This window comes from Crocodylus siamensis, chromosome 4, assembly GCF_052110815.1.
Source record: "Crocodylus siamensis isolate JL-2025a chromosome 4, ASM5211081v1, whole genome shotgun sequence".
Taxonomy (NCBI): domain Eukaryota; kingdom Metazoa; phylum Chordata; order Crocodylia; family Crocodylidae; genus Crocodylus; species Crocodylus siamensis.
In genome coordinates, this window is record NC_143398.1 from 2022990 (window position 1) to 2042318 (window position 19329).

The window sequence follows — 19329 nt, forward strand, 5'->3', positions numbered from 1 at the left end:
AGACCAGGCCGGCCCTATTAGCAGAGTAGCCAAGAAGAGCCCGGCTTGAAGCAGGTCTCATCGGCTAGAGCTCAGGGGCCCAGGATGGCCGGGCTGCCTTGACAGTCTTCAGCCTGAACCTCCCACCCGCAGCACTGGGCATGGCTGGTTCAAATGCTTCCCCCAGGCTGGCAGCGCTGGTGCAGGCGCGGAGCGGCTGCCCAGTTCGCATGAGGAGAAACCAAGTCAGGAGCCAGGTGGATGCCCCTGAGCTGAGGCCCTCCATCCCCCAGGTAAGGAGGGGAAATGGCCTGCTTATCGAGCAGAGGGGCTGGATTACAGGAGTGAGGCCAGGCTTGCAGCAGTGAAGGCCGGAGGCCAAGCACTGGGCAGCATGATGTGAAGCAAAGAGGGCAAAGGCTTTGGACATGGACCTCAGAAGGACAGTGGGAGCCCTGGAAAGACGGGAGCACCCGTGGCCAAAGAGCTCAGGCTACAACCTGCCCGTGCTCAGGAGCAATTGGCACGGGGGCACGTTTGATGCACTGATGAACTCACCGGCTGCCATCGAAGTGCCTCCCCAACCAGGCTCCAGGCCTGGCATTTGGTGGGAGCCCTGTCCCCAACTCCCCAGGCTCTACGGGGTGGGACATCAAGAAGCCGACTGGGTAACAGTATGGTAGATGGTATTTGCTGCACAGGATGGGTGCAGGTACCAGGCTGCTGGTCACAGCTGCCAGCCAGCACCATGTCCACCTGGTCCCTTCCCCAGGAACCACCACGCATCCAGGCCGGCTGATCCCCACCACGGGCCCAAGCCTCATTTGCACCCAGATGAGAAGCACCCAGCTCTGAGAAACTGCCTTTATTGTACACAGAGGAGGTGCAGGGGCGGCAGGCTCCGCCAGCACTCGGGGGCTAGCCGGGGCCTGGCTACTGGGAGAAGGAAGAGCCCCGCTGCCTGCTGGCCTCTCCAGGGGATTAGCTCCCCTCACCAACCCCAAAGCTTGAGGAGAGAGCAGGAGGGACATGGGCCTGGTGAACAGTGAGGTGACTACACAAGAAATCTCTGGCTCCCAAGTCCCCTACCCTGAGCAACTGCCCAACCTCATGCCTGGCTGCTGGGACTGCCCATATCTGGCTGCAGGCGCCACAGCGCCAGGGTGAAGCCAGCCCACGGCAGATGTGAACCAGGTCCTGGCTGGTTTAATCCACCGCCCCCTGAGGTCGGCTCTGTTGCCCCAAGCTGCATGTCCGTGGGTGGGTGCTGGAGCCGCCTCTGCACCCTCAAAGCAGCACAAATTGAGAGCCCAAGCTCCTTCTGGTGTCGATGGCCGAGGAGCAGGGCTTCAGCAGAGCCAGCAGTGCAGGGGTTAATGAAGTGCCGGGGGGCTCAGACACCTGGGGGTGTTTCCTGTGGGGACCTCGCTGCAGCGTGACCGTGGCTGGATCCAGTGGAAGTGGCAGGTCGGCCCCACCCCGTGGCTCCAGGCTTCGGGTGGGGGGCAGGGGCAGACGGCCCTTGGCAGGACAGGGAGGGTGGCCCAGTTCACAGGTGACCGGTGAAGCACAGGAGCAGCAGGACGTGCAGTGTGAGCAGGTACGCGGCCACCAGCAGCGGCAAGCGTGTCCGCGAGCAGAAGAGGGAGCGCAGCAAGCGCCGCTGCCCGGAGCTGCCCCGAGTCTGGGGGAGGGAGAGAGCGATGCTGTTAAGGTCTCGAGGGGCTGCACTGAGCGCCAGCAGTGACTATTCCTGCCGGTGCAGATGCAGCTGGTCCACAGCGCACTCGTCTGAGGTCCCTGCTGCCCGCTCCAGGCCCCTCCGTCGGAGCCCCGAGGAGCTACAGGCAGACGCAGCTCAGAGGGCTCTGCCTGTGACCAGCCCAGCCCACCCCGTCCCTGGTTGTGTTGCCCCCTCCCCCTCTCTCCCCTTCCTGGGGAGGTGGGCTGGGGTCAGACACCAGCCCTGTAGCGTCCTCCTGAAGGAACCATGTGTGGGGCGGCAGGGGCCATGGCACCCCCGGAGCTCCACAAAGCTGTGTTTCGGCCCCTTCAGGCTTAGCACAAGGAGGCAGAGGGGCTCGGCCCAGGCACAGTCAGAGGTCAGTCCTCCTTCAGGCTGCACGCAGATGCTGGCCTCTGCAGCCATGGCTATCCAGGCACAGGGGCTGGCAGGCTGTGCTGTCAAGGCCACAAACACGGGGACAGCCCAGCTGTGGCCACAGCGAGGTGCCAGGCAACAGGCGGCTAGCGCATGGTGCTTGCAGCTCTCAGTCATCTGGCCCCAGAGCAAGGACCAGCGCGTCACCCCAGGGCTGGGCTCACCCGGCCGGCCGGACCCCTCTGTGGTCAGCTGCTGCCTCCCCTTCGAGAGCCACGTGGACCCCCGTGTGCAGGCCCTGGGTGCTGGCTCGAGGGCTCTCACCTTGCTGAAGCTGCCCTCGGCAGGGTCCAGAAGCAGGGCGTGCTCACGGGCAGGGGACATGTCGATGCCGTGACTCAGGGTGGACGCCCACTCCCCCGACTCCAGCCTGCAGGAACAGAGATGTCGCCAAGCTAGGCTGGCATGGGAGGCCCCTGGGATGTGGCGGAGATTGACAAAACCCTGGAGCTGCCTCTTGCTCCCACCACGGGTGCCAGGCTCCTCTACCCCAACACCACTTATGACACTCAGCTCATGCCGTCTTTGCCCCAGGGCAGAGCGCCCACCCTGCGGATGCCCTCACACTTTCCCCCTGGCCTGGGGCCACGGCTGCAGCAGCCCGGGGTTTCGAGAATGCCAGCCCCCGGCTCTGCCAACGGTGTGGCTGCCCATGCCTGCTCCGCTTCCCCGCGTCAGGGTTGAACCTTCAAGGCTTGGCCCAGCTGCGTGCGGCTCCTCCAAGTACAGCCAACGCTTGCCGGAGCCGGGGCCAAGCTGGGGCTCATCAGCAAGGGGTGAAGGCAGCATCCACTGCACCCTTCACCTCCTGCCTGGGGGCAGGGGGGAGACGGATGCCTGCTGCTCTGCGGAATTGGGCTCCTGCTGTAAGGCCGGGCACCTTCCAACAGGCAAAGGCTCAGGGTCCCAGGCAGGTCTCCTGGCTGCCCATGGCAGCAACCTGCCATCTGGACTCCAGGCAGGGGCTTGCAGGGCTTGCACAAGGCAGCCCTCGAACCCCGACTCCAAGGAAAGGCCACGATGACTTCCTGCCTCTGAGTGTAGCCGGCGCTGGGCGAGGGCAAGGGACCGGGGCTCTCACCTCCGGATCTGATCCTGCGCAGCACAGAGCGCGTCCTCCACAGCCAGGCGCCGGTCTCGCTCCTCCTGCAGCTGCTCCTCCGCCTGCCGCAGGTCCTGCTTCGTGCTGCTGCGCAGGTGCTCAGCCTCCGACAGCCTGGAAGAACAGAAGAGCGGCCGTGGGCTGGGTCAGACCCAGGTGCGTTGCGCCCGGTCTCCGGTGTCACACGTGGGCAGGGAGCACAGGCTGAACAGAGAGTGACTGGGTCTGAACAGGGTTTTCCCCTGCTCCTCTCCCTCGTGCAGCCTCCAGCACTGAAGGTCCGGGCTGGTCCGACGCAGAGGCTGTGCCCCTCGCTTCCAGTGCCCCTTTCCTCCAAGCCCGCGTCCAGGCCCTGGGTGTGTCTGGCCGACCTCTCAGGTCCCACCACACCTGGTGGCCGCAAGCTCCCATTTTAATGTCATGCAGGGAGAAAGAGCGGCCTGGTGCTCGCTTCGAACGTACTGCCTCCTAGCTCCGTGCTGTGACCCCTCGCTCTTGTATTGTGCAAGACGGTACACAATAAATCCCTAGTGACTTCCTCTTTGCTGAAAACTCTTCTTCCGCCCAGGCCTGGCCTCGTGAGTCTCTCTGAGGGAAGCCCCTGCGCAGCGCTCCTCATCCTCGCTGCCCGTCTCTGTGCCTGCTCCAGCTCTCCTCTCTCCTCCCGGGGGTGTGGGACACAGCCGGGTGCCACACTCGAGCTGCGGCCGCACCACGGATTCATAAAGGGATCTGCGGTTACCAGGCGTTTCCTGCCCACGCTGCACCCCTCCTCCCCTCTCTGCAAGCAGGAGGTTATTGGGAAAGCCCAAGAAGCCCAGACCCACAGGCTGGAGGAGCCCTCAAGGGGCGGGGGGTCTCATCCCAGCCCTGCACCGAGGCACGTATCCTGCCCGCACCCGGACGCTTGTCCAGCCTCGGCTCACAAAGCCATAGCAAAGGGGACGCTGCTGGCTCTGGGGCTGCGCTGCCTGCTGATCTCGCAGGGAGCGAGCTTTTTTCCTGACACTTAAAGAGTCTAAAATCAGTGCTGCTGCTCAGGAACCCACTGTTACGCCCTCATCCCCAGCCGAACGCTGCCTCGCCCCTCTGCCTCTCCGCATGGGACCCCCCAGCCCCTTCGTTGCCCGTGTCGCCTGTCTCGGCTCCTAGCAAAGATCTGCCTCTGACACAGGGACCCGTCGTTCCCATACAGCCGATGTTACAGCAGGACTCGGGCCATCCAGGGACAAGCCCGCAGGGAGCTCGGGACCACAGCGGTAAATGCCGTCTTGACTGCGGCGTCCATCTCGCAGCCTCCCACAGATCCCGTTGGGTCTGGGCCACTTCCCCGTGTGCTGGGCCAAGGCCCGGGGCCCCCCTCCTGCTCACCTCAGCTGCAGCTCCTGCAGCTCGGGGGTGTAGCACTCCCGTGGGGGTGCGCTCTTCTCCTGGGGGGCTCCAGGGGCGGCGTCGGTCGTGAGGGAGCCCTGGCACAGAGAGCGTGAGGGTAGATGAGCAGAGCGCAGGTGCCTCGGACAGGCGTACGCTGTCCGCAGCCAGACCTGCCCTTGCCTGCCGTGGGGGAGGATCCCACCCTGTGCCAGCCCCTACCACGTCCTTGCCGGGCGGCTGCAGCTCCCGCAGCTGCTTCTCAAGCGTGGCGCAGCGGGCCAGGACCTCGCTGTAGTGCTGGTGGCTCTCGCGCAGGCTCCGGCTGCTGCCCCGCAGCTGCAGCGACAGGGTGTTCTTCTCCTCGAAGAGCTGGGACAGCTGCGGAGGGGAGGAGAGGAGCGCGGGGCCACTCCGAGTCAGCCAGCCGCGCCGCTCCCCTGGGAGCCCAGGGCTCAGCCCACCCAGCCGAGTGTGGCCGCAGCCACCGCCAAGGTCTCCCTGCGACAGAGCCCCAGTCTGCAGCCCCTTTGCTAGGACCAGCCCCTGGCTGCATCTCGCTCTGGCCTTGGCCTCTGCACCTTCTCCACCAACTCATACGGTGGGGGGGGGAAACTGGTTTCTGGCTGCTCGGGGGCTGAGGACAGGGAAGTGCCTGCCCCCAGCCCTGTGTCCACAGCACCCTTTACCCCCTGGTACAGGCCGGGGCCTCCCCTCCTGCTCACCTCAGCTGCAACGGGAGGGTGGCGCAGGACCTAGCAAAGTCCCCAGAGCAGCCAGGGGCCTGGCTCCTTCCCTGCCCTGCAGCCAGGCATGTCCCATACCTTGCTATGGAGCTGCTGGATCCTCAGCTCCTTGTGGTGCAGCTCCTTCAGGCTGTCGCCCAGCTGGGCGCGGAGATGCTTTGTCTCGGCTTCCAGGTTGGACGCATCCCTGGTGCCAGGGGGCTCTGTCGAAGCCTGCCGGGGAGAGGGACTCTACCGCTGAGTGCCAGCCCCTCAGTAACGCCCCCAGCCTAGTGCCCTACAGAGAGCCCCCCATGCCTCCAGGCCTGGGACCCCACAACCCACCCCCTCGAGACGCTCAGCTCCGGCCCTCTGGCTCTTCTGAACCTCGCTGCTCACCTGCCTCTGGTGCTGCTCCTCCGTGACCTGCGACTGGGACGGGGGCGGCCGCATCTCCTGCACAATCCTTTGCAGGTGGGTCAGCTGCTGGTCCTTGTCGGCTATGGCCATCAGGCACTGCTCCTTCACCCCCCTGCTCTGCTCCTCCCACGTGGCCTTCTCCTGTCTGCAAAGAACATGCAGGGGAGTTCATGGAGGATATTCCTCCAACACCGCCACGGGGAACGAGCCTCGCTACCCGTCTGCCGGGAGTGCGTTCCTTCACACCCAGACGCTCCCGCTGAACAGGGGGCTGGAAGTCCCTGCGGCAGGTCAGGTTTTATGCTTTAACTGCCCTGGGCAACATTTCATGCTCCTCCAAACAGCGAGCACTGGCCAGTTGTGGACACGGACTTGCGTCAATGGCCCCTGTGTTGTGCAGCCCCGGTACCACGCTCTCTGCCACGGCTGGGTCCCTGGGGGCTACTCTCGAGCCCTGCAGCTGCAGTCTTGCTTTTCCCTTGCACCCCTCTGGCCCCCTTTACCCCATCCCGGGAATGGCTATCCTGGACTCCAGGCCAGTGCAGCCTCCCCTTGGGCATGCTGGGTCCAGAGGCAGGCACCAGGAAGAAGCAGACGTGTGGACTGGAGCCTCTTGCAAAGCTGAACAGCTTCTCCCTGCTTCGGACAGCATGAACAGTGCAGAGACCTGGGCAACACCATGAAGCCTGCAGGCACCCCTGCCTTGGGTATCCACTGCTCTCGAGCATCCTCAGACTGCCTCAGTGCCTGGGGGCATTTGGCAGCCCCACCTGCAGCCAGGAATGCCCTGGCCCCTGCAGTCCATGCCATCCCACGCTCCCACGCATCAGACTGGCAACCCCGGTCTGCAGAGGGGGGCACACTTCCTCTGCCTGAGGGACTCCATCTGCCAGGTCGTCCTCAACACCAAATGGCCTCAGCTCGGGGTTTGATGCAAGGCTTTCTTGCTGCCTTCTTTAGCAAGAGAGACAACAAGGAAGAGAAACGGCATCTGCACTCGGCAAGCTTGTCTTCACAGACATTTGGCGCCCATCACCAACCACGTCCGTGAGCTGTGCATGGAGACATCTCCATGCTCCACACGACTTGCCGCCATGCAGACACTGGGCGCTCATCACCACCTGAATGGGCTGTTGAGAGAAATGTGTGAGGAAGTGGGCTGGGGCACCTCTACGAGACAGGCAGGTTACCTGTGGCTCTGGTAGCGAGGGCAGCAGGGAGAGGAAAGGGCTGCTGGATATCAGCTTGCGGACTGCGTGGTCCAGGCAGCTTTCAGCACAGGGCAGACACGAAGCTAGCAAGACTGAGGACCTTGCCTGTGTACAACTGGGACGAGTTTCTCCAGCGACTTAAGTGAGGGGTCGGCAATCACAGGGACTACTGTGCGCCAGAGCTGGCACGGGATGGGGAGAGGAGGAAGCCAGCTCCTATGTGCCAGCACTGCCCGCAGCAGGTGTGACCTAAGCACAGCGACAGCGGTGTCAGCCACTGCCGAGGGCAGGGAACGGCACAATGGCGACCCCACGCACCCAACGCCTGCTTCGACTCGCGTGCCGAGGGTCACTTGCTGTTCTCACCTGAGCTGCTGGAGCTCCTGCTGCCAGGAAACCCCCTCTTGCCGGAGCTGCTCTCGGACTCGGCGCAGCTCCTCTGCCTCCTGCTGCTGCTCCTGCAGCTGCGTCCGCAGGCGGGAGATCTCGGCCGTGTCCACGCCGACCTGCAGGTACTGCTGCTGCAGGTTCTTCAGCTCCGTCACCTGCGGCAGGACAAAACCAACGCGGGGAGAAGCCCTGTCACGGACGCTGAATGAACAGGCACAGCGTTCTGCCCCGGCTGTTCACCGGCATTGCTAAAGTGCCCTCCATCACAGCCTCCGGGCAGGTCCAGATCCCACGCCGGAGAGCTGCCCATCCTGCCCCAGCCCCCCAGAGCCGGCTTCATCTGACAACAGGACGATACATCTATGCCCGAGGAGGGGAAACAGAACAACCAGCTGATGGATGCCCCCAGGGCGATGCCTGCTCAGTCACCTGCTTAAATAGAGAAAAGCCTTGGGCAGTTTTCCAGGTTGGTGGGAAAACTTCTACATGTGAGGGTGAGAAAAAAAAATCTGTGTTGCTCCCATTGTTGTTAATTTGCCACTGAAGGCAAGCGTGTCACATCTTCCCAGCACGAATCTATTGAGGGCTGCTATAAAACGGTGAAGGGAGGGAGGGAGGGTGGGGAGCGTGAGCTGGAAACCAAGAGGTTTGCTGCTCCACCGGTGCAAAGGCACAGGCTGCAGACCTGAGGCAGACGGGGAAAACTGCTCCTCACATAGGGACCAACGACACAAATGGGCTTGCTGACAAGACAGACAGCTCTGCAGGATGGGGAAAAGCTAAAGCAATCTTCAGTGGGGTCCCTCCTATCCCCAGAACAAAGATGAACACAAGGCTGGTGTTAACCGGATGGCGAGGGGTGACTAAACCATTCTCCGGGCCTGGGCTCCACTGGGCTAAATCAGAAAACGGTCTCCTGAGATCAACAGATAAGAGCCGCTTTAAATTCAGGCCCCTGGAGGGAAGGCTGGGGGGATGTCCACACACTGGCTCCACGCAGAGAAGATGCTCACAGTGACAGAGAAAATGGGGTGAATGAGGTGGCAGAAAGGAATGAGCGAGCGCTGAGGTCTGCAAGACAAGATCGTCACCGAGCACGGAGGCAGGACAAGCATTTTGGTCACATCTGTTCCAGCCGGGATCTTGGACCAGGCTGGACAGAAACAACCGACTCGCCTGTGCCAAAGCAACGGGGCTGGCCTGCAATGCACGGGAGCTGGCGCTGCTGGGTTGGGGCAGGAAGCTGAAGTCTAAGGGGGTAAGGGGAACACAATGGGCAAACAGGTCCTGCAAGCTTCGAGCTGTGGGGGAAGAATATGGAGCCGGGCGAAAGCACTGAGCAGCTGTGCAGAGCAATGAAGCCCCGGTGCAGCGTGGGGCTGAGCCTGAACACAAGGGCAAGACCCTCCAGCCAGGACCCTGCGGGGTTGGTGCCAGCAGCACTGGTGCAGCCCAGCCCCCTCCCCAGCCGGGGCTGCAGCAGCAGCACCCAGAGCCTCTGACGGAGGCTTCAAACCTCCCGACACATGGAGCAGCAGGAGGGAAGGAGGGAGGTGGAAACACCCTCTAAGGCCCATGCAGCAACCAGCACAGCCCAGAAGGCTGGGAGATCCCCACAGCCAAGCTCAGGCATCGTTACACGTAGATCATCCCCGTCCAGCAGCTGTCCACCCTTTCCTTGACGTCTCCAGTGATGGAGTCCGCAGCTTCCCCGGCTGTCTGTCATGGCCTCCCTGCTCTGACAGTGAGGAAGTGTTTCCTGAGATGCAACCTAGACCTACTTTGCTGCAATGTCCAGTTGTTTCATAGTTTGTAGGGTCGGAAAGGACCTGAGCAGATCATCAAGTGCAACCCCATGCTATGGCAGGAAAAAGTACTGGGGTCAAACGACCCCAGCAAGGTGTTCGAGTGTTTGTCTGAGTCCTCCTCTGCAGCAAGAGAAAAAAAAAAGGTGCTTTCCCTTGTGAGGATCTACTTCTGCTCTGCCCTCTCCAGATGTTCACCGCCGATCCAGCACCAGGACAGGCTTGTGAACAGGATTAATGATGCGCTTGCCTGCCACTGCAGGGGACAGACTCAGAGACCACAGATGTCCCTTCCAGTCCTGCTCTCCCATTAATAGAGCTACGGAGGCAAGGTCAGCAAAGCCACTATTGAGCAGACACCGAAGTCCAGAGATGACTAAAGACGGGTAAATAGGAAGAGGGGGGAAGGAGGATGTGGTAGGGCACCCCAATCATCTGCCACAGGAAGGCAGGAGCCCCAAACACCCGCCCTTCCAGAACCAGACCAGATCGGAGACTACAAGCGTGCCGCATCAGCCCCAGAGAAAAGAGCCGGGCAAGCAGAAGCAGGTCCAGCCCTCTGATTTATGACCCGCTTTAAATGAGACACAGAGGCCAAAAGAATGATGGAGTCACAAGGGCCTGGGTGCGTCGGGACGCACGTGTGCTGCATTTACGCTACGACTGCCAGACCTCCTGGGTCTTCAGGATGCTGGAGGAGGTCCCTGCTAGAGCCCCCTCCCAGGCTCCCCTGGGGTGTAAGAAGGGCTGGGGGGGGCAACTCACCAGCCTGTCCCTGTCGGCTTGCAGGGAGGACAGCGCCTTCTTCAGGCTCTGCACTTCAGCCGGGCTGGCAGAAGCGCTCACGGCCGCTTGCTGCTTTGCTTCCTCCACCTTTTGGGCTTTGTCCAGTTCGCTCAAGATCCGGTCCCTCTCGCCCTGCAAGCTGGCCATGGCTTTGGAGAAGGCCTTGACCTGGCTGGAGGCCCCGTCCAGCTCCGAGGACACGCGGCGAAGCTCTTCCTCTTTGGCCTGGAGCTGCTGCTGAAGCTTCTCCACCTGGGACAACAGTCCGCGTTCGTCCGCAGCCTCCTTCAGGGCTGCCAGTTCAGACACCAGGGAGTCTCGCTCTCGAGCAAGGCTGCTTTGCCCCTCCTGCAGCTGGGCCCTCTCCTTCTGGAGGCTGTGGACTAGGCCCTGCTGCTCCTCCATGTCCGCAGCGTATTTCTGCTGCAGCGCCTGGAGCTCCTCGTTGCTCTGGTCCCAGCTGTCCTGGAGAGAGCTCATCGACTTCCCAAATGACTGAATTTGGGCTCGGAGAGCTTTGTTCTCCTCCGTGACTGCCAGCAGCTTCTGCTCCATCCCCATCAGGTCCCTCGCCAGCTCGGCCACCCGCTCCTCCGCGGTCTCCGTCTCGTTCCGCATGACCCCCGCGTCGTGGTGAAGGTGCTTCAGCTCCTTCCTCAGTTTGCACTCGGTCTCGTCCACCTTCTTGGCTGCCTCCCTCTGGACACGGTCCAGTTCCTCCTCCACTTGCATCAGCCGCTGCTGCATGAGTGCGAGCCGACTGCTTAGCTCCTGCACCTCGTCCTCCCTGCCTTTCAACCGGGCCTCAAGATCCGTGACGGCATCCCCCTCGCGCAGCGCTGCCACCTCGGCCTGCGTTTCCAAGAGGGAGGTGGTCAGGGTCTCCATCTCCTCGGACAGGCTGACTTTGTCCTTCTGCAGGGCTTCCACCTGCTCCCGGAGAGCTTCCAGGGCACGGTCGGACTCCTTCAGCTGCTCTTCTGCGCTGGCCTTGTCTTTTTCCAGGGCTCGGATCCTCTGAAGCTGCGTTTTGAGGAGCTGCTTCTGCTGAGAGTCCTTTATGGAAATGACCTGGTTCAGGTCCTCGCGGTACCGCACCAGCTCGGCCTCCAGCTTGGCGTTCTCCGAGTGGAGGTCGTCCATCCGGCTGTGGAAGCTGCGAATCTCCTCTTTGAGAGTGTTGTTCTCTGTGGCCGCCTCTTGAATCAGCTGGTCTTTCTCCAAGATGATGGCGAGGTGGCGTTCCTCCAGCTGCCGGTACTCTCTCAGCACGCGGTCTCTGTCATCCTGCAAAGAGGACATGGACTTGGTGAAGGAGTCCAGTTGCGCCTTCTGCTGCCTGCTCTCCTCCCTGACTACCTTCATCCTCTCGGCGAGACAGTCAAGCTTGTCCAGTGCTCTTTTCCTCTCATTTTCCAAGGCCGTTTTCTCCTCTTCCTTCTTGCTCAGGTTGCTCTCCAGCTCTTTAATCTCCTCCGTGTGCTGCTGCTGGAACTCGGACACAGCTGCCACCACCGCCTCCTCCTTGGCGGAGAGCAGACTCAGGATCTTTTGATCCTTGGCCCCGATCTCTTCATGCAGCTTGTTCATCAGGTCCTGGGAGGCCTGGAGGTCAGCCTCAAGCTGCTCGCGGCTGAACCTGCAGTCCTGGAGGCTGGCTTCTTGCTGCCGGACGATGCTGTCCAGTTTTTCTCTTGCAGACTCGCACTTGGCAAAGGAGTCACGTGTATCGGCAAGCTGGTCTCGGAGGCTCTTGATCTCTCCCTCCAGCTTCTGCTGTTCGCTCCGAGAGTCCCTGTGCAGCCGCTGAGCCTCTTCCAGCTGAGACAGGAGCCCCTTGTTCTCTTCCTGCAACTTTTCAGATGCCTCCCGATGCTGCTGGGCCTCCCTCTTGGACTCTGCCTCCCAGTCCTGTTTGTCATGCTGGAGCCTGGACACAGGAAGGAGAACATATGAGGCCAATCTCCCATGGGTGTCACTACCCACATTTGCATCAACAACCACTAATGCTACACGTTGCTAGAGCACCAAAGGTACTATTTTAATTAGAAATCGTAATGCCAATCATAATACTCGTATGTTCTGTTTAATGTTAATCTTGTGCATAATTTTATTAATGCTTTCCAATTCTTTCCATTTTCATAATCAAGAAGCTAAATTAGCATGTCTTCCTAATGCTGCTTTTTAAAAAAAATAGCACTCAACTTCAGAGAAACATTTTAGAAAACTGTCATTTTATGTTTTCAGTCAATTTCACTTGTTTTTGAAGTTAGCGGTTTGAGCTCAAATTATTGCAGGGCACTCCAGCATCTTAAAATATTGTTTAAAAATTACACTTTATTTTTGTGTTGGGTCTTGTAATGTTCTTCTTAAATCAGGGGGTCGGACTCGATGATCTGCTCAGGTCCCTTCCGACCCTAGAAACTGAAACCTGCCACCCTAGCACATAGGGGCAGCCTGCCCGACTGCATCAGACGTTCCCGTCTCCTGGAGCGTCCCCCCTGGTCCCTGGACAGCACAGTGGAGCCCTGCCAATGCTCAGCTGTCAGTAAATGGACTTTCATATTCTGTTCATTTCCAATTGTTCTAGCTTAATCCTCTCCCGTGCTGCCTGCTCAAATGGGCCTGCTCGAATCCCTCTCCGCAGAGACACTTTGGCTGCCATTCCCAACAAGCCTGCTGGACTGAAGAAACAGCAGGGAAGTTAACATCTGTGTCCCTTCCCCCCTTCCCCATGGTGCTGAATTTGGGTATACTGCGTCTGCGCTTGTTTCACAGAAAATGAGGGTTGAAGGGAGCTCAGGAGGTCTTATCGAGTCCAACACCCTGCTCCAAGCAGGACCAGCCCCAACTCCATCATCCCAGCCAAGGCATGGTCTAGCCAGGTCTTAAAGACCTCCAAGGATAGAGACTCCTCCACCTCTCTCTGTAACCTGTTCCAATGCTTTATTACCCTCCTAGTGAGGTTTTTCCTGATATCCAACCTCAACTTCTCTTGCTGCAGCTGGAGCCCATTGCTCCTTGTCCTGTTACCTGTCCCCACTGAGACCAGCCCAGCTCCATCCTCTTTGCAGCCCCCCGAAAGGGAGGTGACGGCTGCTATTCAATCCCCCTCGGTCTTCTCTTCTGCAGACTTAATCAGCCGCGCCTCACCAGTCTTGTCCCCCAGCCCCATAACTATTTTTGTAGCCCTCCACTGGACTCTCTCCAACTTGTCCACATCCTTTCTGTGGTGGGGGGCCACAACTGGACACAGGACTCCAGATGTGGCCTTCCCAGTTTCCTTGCAGACCTGGCCCTCTAAAGCCAGAGACTTGCTGTAGGAATCCTGACTGGCTCCAGGATTTAATTAAAACAACTGAATGAAGTCTTCAAATGCCTTTTCCTTTTCAACATGGAAACTTGTCTACCCATGTGGCTTCTCCCCCTTTGAACTCAAAGGCCTGTTTACAGCAGGGGTTTCCATGGGCAGTATCTTCTACTGGACCAAGTATACTGCAGGGATGCAGACAAGCTTTCGAGTACCGCTGTGCCCTGGAGACGGCCAGCAGAACCTGAACGCTGGCCCAGCGATACAAACAGTCCAATAAAACCACCACCCACAAAAGCCCTCCTCTCCCGCGCTTTTGCTGGACTGTCACGGCTCTGCACTGCCTCCAGCTGCAGGGACCAAAACAAAGAGCTACCCCCTCGTTACCTGGATATCTGAATCTGCAGCTCCTCGGCATGCATGGTCATCTGTCGAACCTGGTCCTTCAGGACCACGCAGGTCTCCTCCTTGGACCGGATCTCCTCCTCCTTCTTTTGGATGGCCTTGGTAAACTTCCTCTCCCACGTTCTGGACTCGTCTATCACGCGGTCCCGGTCGTCCTGCAGGGAGGACATGCTGCGGGTGAAGGCTGCAAGCTGGGCCAGGGTTTTGTTCAGGCTGCCTTGCAGCTGCTTGGTTTCTTGGTCCTTCTTGTGCAGGGAGTCCCGGACGTCCCCGACGGCCCCTTCCAGCCGGTCCCTCTCTCTCTGCGAGGCTGCCAGCTTCTCAGCCACGTTCTCCATCTCCTTCGCATGCTTGTCTCTCTCTTGCACCAGCCTTTTCTCGAAGTCTTCGCCCTGCTTTTTGGCTTGAGCTTGGACCTGGTCCCTGGTCGCCTGCAGCTCCTCCTTCACCCTGAGGCTCTCTGCAAGCACCCTGGCAGCCTCGCTCTGGGTGTCGTCCAGCCGGGCTCTGCAGGACGCCAGCTCGGCTCGTGCTTTCTCGGCGTCTTCGCCGGCCTTGGCCACGCGATCTTTGGCTGCCTCCAGCTCCTTCTGAGACTCGCTGTGGACGAACTCCAGGGCTTTCACAGTTCTCTCCAGGCTGCTGACTTTCTCCTGACTCCTGATGCAGTCCTTCTGCAGCTGCCTCACCTCCTGCTGCTTCTGCTTCAGCAGCTCCTGCAGCTCCTTGGCGTGCGTCCTGCTGCCATCTCCCTTCCGGGCACACCGCAGCTTCTCCGCGTACTCCCGCCGGGTCTCCGCCTCCGCTTCGGCTTTCTCTCTCAGCAGCTGGCGCTTCTCCTCCTCCAGCTCGCGCGTGGCTCTCTGCAGACCCTGCAGCTCAGACCTCAGCTGCTCGTCTCTGGCCTGGAGGTCCGTCACGTCTTGCTGGTAGTTCCCAATGCTCCCGTTCAGTTCTGCCAGCTGATTCATGAGCCTTTCCTCCAGATCGTCCTTCTCGGCCTCCGTGGCTTCCTTCAGCTGGGTCACCCTGGCCAGCTCTTCCTTGGTTTGTTGGCCGGTCAGCTCCATCTGGGCGACCATCTCCTGCAGGCTGTTCAGGTCCTGGACCTTTGCTGCCACGAGGCTCTCTAAAGCTGCTTTCTCCTGCTCCAAAGTCTCCATGCTCGCGCGGACGCGGCCAAGCTCTTCTTCCGCAGCTGTCCTGCCCTCCTCCAGGCCCGAGATTTGCTCCGTGAGCTGAGCTATTTGCTGCAGGTGAGCACCCATGTCGCTGGGCGAAGCGCTGCCTTGTTCTGCCTCGGCTACGGGGCTGGCGGCGGTGGGCACCAGGGTCTCTGGAGGGCTGCTCACGTCCTTGAGGTCTTCAGCCCTCTCTAGGGGTGACGCTGCTGCAGGAACTACTCGGCTCTCTTCTACTTCTGCTGCCTCCAGGCTCGCCTTCAGCTTGGACTCTGCGCACTGTAACTGGTGCTTCGAGTCCTGCACCTCTTGGCTAAGAGCAGCCTTTTCAGCCGTTAACGCCTCAAGCTGGGCAGAGAGAGACTGATGCTCCTGCCTGGCGCGCTCCAGCTCCTCGCTAAGGCTGGCGCTCGTCGGGGCCGCGTCTCCCGCCCTACCGGGGTCACCGTCGGCAGGATGCACCTCTGCCCTCAGCCGCTCGTTCTCCTCTTCCAGCTCCAAGATCTTCTGTTGCTTGGATTTTGCAAACTTCCTCATCTTCTCCTTCATCCCCTCGACCTCCCGCTCGGCGTCCTGCAGCTGCTTCTCCACTTCTCTTTGCTGACCCTCCGCCCCTTTCAACCGGAGGAAAACCTCCTGCTTCTCCTGCCTGACGGTCTCCAGGACGCGCTGGATCCGCTCCGCCTCGTTGCTCACGTTCTCGTAGGACTGCAGGAGGGTTTCATATTCTTTCTGCAGCTCCTGGTGCTTCTCTTGCCACTCGGCGCTCGCGGCAGCCTGAGAAGACCTCACGGATTCGACCTCCTTCTCTAGTGTCTCTTTCTCTCGAGTGATGCCCTCAAGGGCCAACTTCAAGCTCTCACAAGAGCTATCGAGGTTCTGGTTTTCCACGAGGGCTTTGTCCACCTCTGCAATGAGCTTCTCTCTCTCTTCCGCGAGGCTGGCTACCTTTGCTGATAACGCGTCTTTCTCCGTGGCCCAGTCGCTAGCCTGGCGCTCCAGGTCCCTCAACCTGATGGAGAGGTCTTCGGCGGTGGCTCGAGCTGCAGCCAGCTCCTCTTTCAGGGACTTGCTCTCCTTCAGCGCCTCCTTCCTGGAGATGAGCGCGGCCTGCAGCTTCCTCTGCATTTGGCTCTTATACTTGGCTTCTTCGGCCCCTTCATCTTGCTTCTGCTGGACTTCGAGCAACTCAGCCTGCAGCCGCCTGCTCTGCTCCTCATGCGCCCTCGCCTGCCCTTCCAGCTGACTGCTCAGCGCCTGGATCATGTCGTCTTTTTCCTGGCTCTCTGCCTGCGCGATAGCAAGAGCTTCGCTCTTTTCCTTGAGCTGCGCGTGGAGAAGTCCAATTTCTTCATCCTTCTGCCTCACGAGGCCTTTTATCTCCTCCACTTCTTCGTGTCCGGAGATCTCCGTGCGGCTCCTTTCCAGCTCCAGCTGAAGACTTGCTGCCTTGGCTTCTGCTTGCTGGCAGGCTCTTTGCAGACCGTCCACCTCCGAAAGCAGCTGGGCGATGCGCTCCTGCAGCTGGACGGCTGCTTGGGACTTGCCAGCGAGCTCCATTTCCACGCGGCTGATCTCGCCTCGCAGCTGGTCTCGCTCAGCCTGCAGCGCCGTCAGCTCTACCCCCGGCTCTTCCACAGAGATGTCCGTGTCCTGCCGCAGGCCGCTGCTGGCCTGTGTGTTTTCTGCTTCCAGGGATGAAGACTGTGCGCTGCAGCTGGAGACAGGTGCGCTTAGAGGCCTCTCTGCAGACGCCCTCTGCTCTTGGAGCTGCCTGAGCTCATCTTGGATGCTGTCCTTCTCCTTGCTCTGCTGGTCAAACTGCTCCTGCAGGAGGTTGTAATCATCCTTCTGCTGCTTTAGTTGCTCCCTGTGGTGCCGGTCTTTCTCCTGAGCCTTCTTTATCGTGTCCTTGCGAGAAGCCAGAGCCTCCTGCAGCTTTTTGTGGAGTTGCTCCCGCTCTTGTTCCAGGGCAGAGATTCGCTCTCTCAGGGCGGATGTCTCCTGCTCTTCAAGACCCACAGCAGATGCACCAATGTCCCCGCCCTTGCTCTCGCCCTCGTCTGCTGGGAAGCGAGCTTCTGAGCTCTCGCGAGCTGCCGTTAGCTTCTGGAGGGCTGACTGGCTTTCCGCGACCTCCGCTCTCCGGGACTCGCCGAGGGTGGCCTTGTCCTGCAAGCTCTGCCTCATCTCCTCCATCCGTGCCTGGGACCGCGCCTCAGCCGCCTCCAAGGCGTCACGGAGGCTCTGCAGCTCGGCTTCTCTTTCGTCCGGCAGCCGGGCCGGCGCTGCCTCCTTGCCCGGGCTCTCGGGAGTCCCCCCGGAGCCCGAATGCGGTCCGCTGGGGGCGTTCTCTTCCGCCGCGGCTTCCGGCGCCCCTGCGCGTGGCTGCTCTCGCCCGCACGCCAAGTCGCTCTCCAGCCTACTGACCTTCTTCAGCAGCTCCTTCCTGTTGACGAGAGCTACCTGCAGCTTCCGCTTCATCTGCTCGTTCTCCCTCCTCAGCAGCTCCAGTTCTCCGACCGGCGTCTCCTCCTCCCTACGCGGTGCGGCCTCGCCTTGCTGCTGGGGTCCATCACCCTCCAGGCATGTGCCTTCTGCCTCCCCCACCGTCTCCGTCTGCTGGTCTCGTACCTCCGGGGTTTGTTGCTGTTGGCTCATCTGCTCCTTCAGGCTCTTCAGCTCGCTGCTCAGAGAGAACTTCTCTTCGTTTAGCAGGACCATCTTCTCAGACATGCTGATGCTGATCTCCATCATCTGCTGGTCCCTTTCCTGCAAGGTGCGCTGGAGGCTCTCCACAGTCTCCGTCTGCTCAGCGAGCAGCTCTTTCAGCCGGGTGGTCTCCAGCTCCCTGGCAGTAATGTTTTGGGACAGCTCCTCCATCTTGACCGTGTTCTTCCTCATGCATTCCTCCCTATCCAGCACTTCACCCTCCTTCCTCTCGAGCTGGCTTTTCAGGCCCTTGGCTACAGCGTCCTGCTGAGATAGCTCCAGCTGGGCCTCATCAAGGTCCTTCTGCAAAGCTTCAATTTTGACCTCCTTGGATTTTGACTCGTTTTTCAGGCTCTGGATCTGTTCCTTCAGCAGGCTGAACTGCACCGTCCTGCTTTCGTAGTCTGAGAGCCTCTGCTTTTCCGAGTCGGCAAGGTTTTCCTCCAGCTGCCTCACCTGCTCCTTGAGCTCAGTGATGGTACAGAGCTCCTTCATCTGTGACAGGAGCTGGTCTCTCTCACCAGCCAGGGCGCAAAGGGCACTGGAAGAGTCCTCAACATTTCTCCTGTGTTCCTCAACCATCTGGTTTAGCCTGCTTATTTCTGCAGCTTTCTCCCCTAACTCGTTTTCATGCAGCTCCTCTGATGCCCGCAGGCTTGCCTGCAGGTCTTCGATCTGCATCTGCAACCTCGTCAGCTCCTGACGGTGACACGTGCCAGGCTCTGGGGCTGCTTCAGAGACTTCCAGCACAGCCCCCATTTCGCCTCCGCCCTGGATGATGCTCTCCGGGACGTTTGGCTGCTCCCGATGCTCTGCGATGCCTTGGGCTCCCACCTCTGTAAGCATGGAGCTGCTGCTCAGTTCGTTTTGAGGAGGTGAGGCCTCCTGCCCTTCTCCCGTGAGGAGTTCCACCCGGGGTCCTTCTCCCAGCAGGCTGGTCTCTTCTCCTGTCCAGGTCCCCACAGAGGTTTGACTGCCCGGGTCCTGCAGCTGCCGCTTCAGGAAGTTGATCTCCTCCTGAGCCTCGCTCAGCTCCAGCAGCAAAACTGACAGCTCTTTGTGTTCCTCTGCAGCCAGAGACCCCCGAGTGGCGGCTGGGCCACCGGCTCCAGCCAGTTGCGAGCTGCAGGTGGAAGCATCCTCTGTGCCGGCCTAAAACAAGAAGAAAAAGTTTGCTTTCGGCACACCAGGAGGCTCTCGATTGCTGTGCAAAGCCTGTTCAGCCCATGTGCCCGGTGCCTCGGTTTCTGCCACTGGTAACAGAGAACACGTGTGCACCAAGGCCACTGTGCCCATCTCGGGCTGTGTACTAGAGCCCCAAGATCTTCCATACCTTCTCCCCGACATCCCTCTACTCTGCTTCATGTCTGCTGTGCTTGAACCCAGGCACTGCTCTCAGTCCCTCTCGCTGGCTCACGCACCCGTTCTCCTTGTGCTCCCTGCAGGGAGGCTCTGAAATGCCCTCCTCCAGCGGGTCTCCCACTTGGCCTCCCCCACCTCCTTCCCCGGGCTGCAGGCAGCTCTGGGGTCCCACTCTGGATCAAGCCTGTGGGGAGACCTACAGCAGGTGCTGGGGCTTTCCCATGCACTGGTCTGCCCCTGCAAAGGAACTGGGCTTTTTTAATTCTCCACCTTTCTCATCTGACTAGTCACCGCTCCCCGCTCTGCTTTTCTTCACTGATTATAAATCATAGAAAATTAGGGTTGGAAAGGACCTCAGGAGCAGCTACGACTCCCAGCACCAAGGGGTTAACCCTTTCCTGCCAGTCCA

The 19329-nt window shown here is 60.3% G+C and overlaps 1 protein-coding gene across 2 annotated transcripts in view; it reads right to left on the reverse strand.

Annotated features, from left to right (window-relative positions):
* Window positions 1-829: 829 nt before the first annotated feature.
* Window positions 830-19329, reverse strand: part of GOLGB1 (golgin B1) — a 49439-nt gene continuing 30939 nt past the window's right edge. For both annotated transcript variants that reach the window (XM_090041428.1, XM_090041427.1), the window contains 10 exons: window positions 13648-18710; window positions 9930-11880; window positions 7336-7514; window positions 5738-5903; window positions 5438-5572; window positions 4836-4994; window positions 4614-4711; window positions 3222-3356; window positions 2405-2510; window positions 830-1663 (listed from right to left, as the gene is read on the reverse strand). In XM_090041428.1, the coding sequence (XP_089897554.1) occupies window positions 1529-1663; window positions 2405-2510; window positions 3222-3356; window positions 4614-4711; window positions 4836-4994; window positions 5438-5572; window positions 5738-5903; window positions 7336-7514; window positions 9930-11880; window positions 13648-18710 (8127 nt within the window). In that variant the 3' untranslated portion in view covers window positions 830-1528. The remainder of the gene's footprint in view (window positions 1664-2404; window positions 2511-3221; window positions 3357-4613; window positions 4712-4835; window positions 4995-5437; window positions 5573-5737; window positions 5904-7335; window positions 7515-9929; window positions 11881-13647; window positions 18711-19329) is intronic.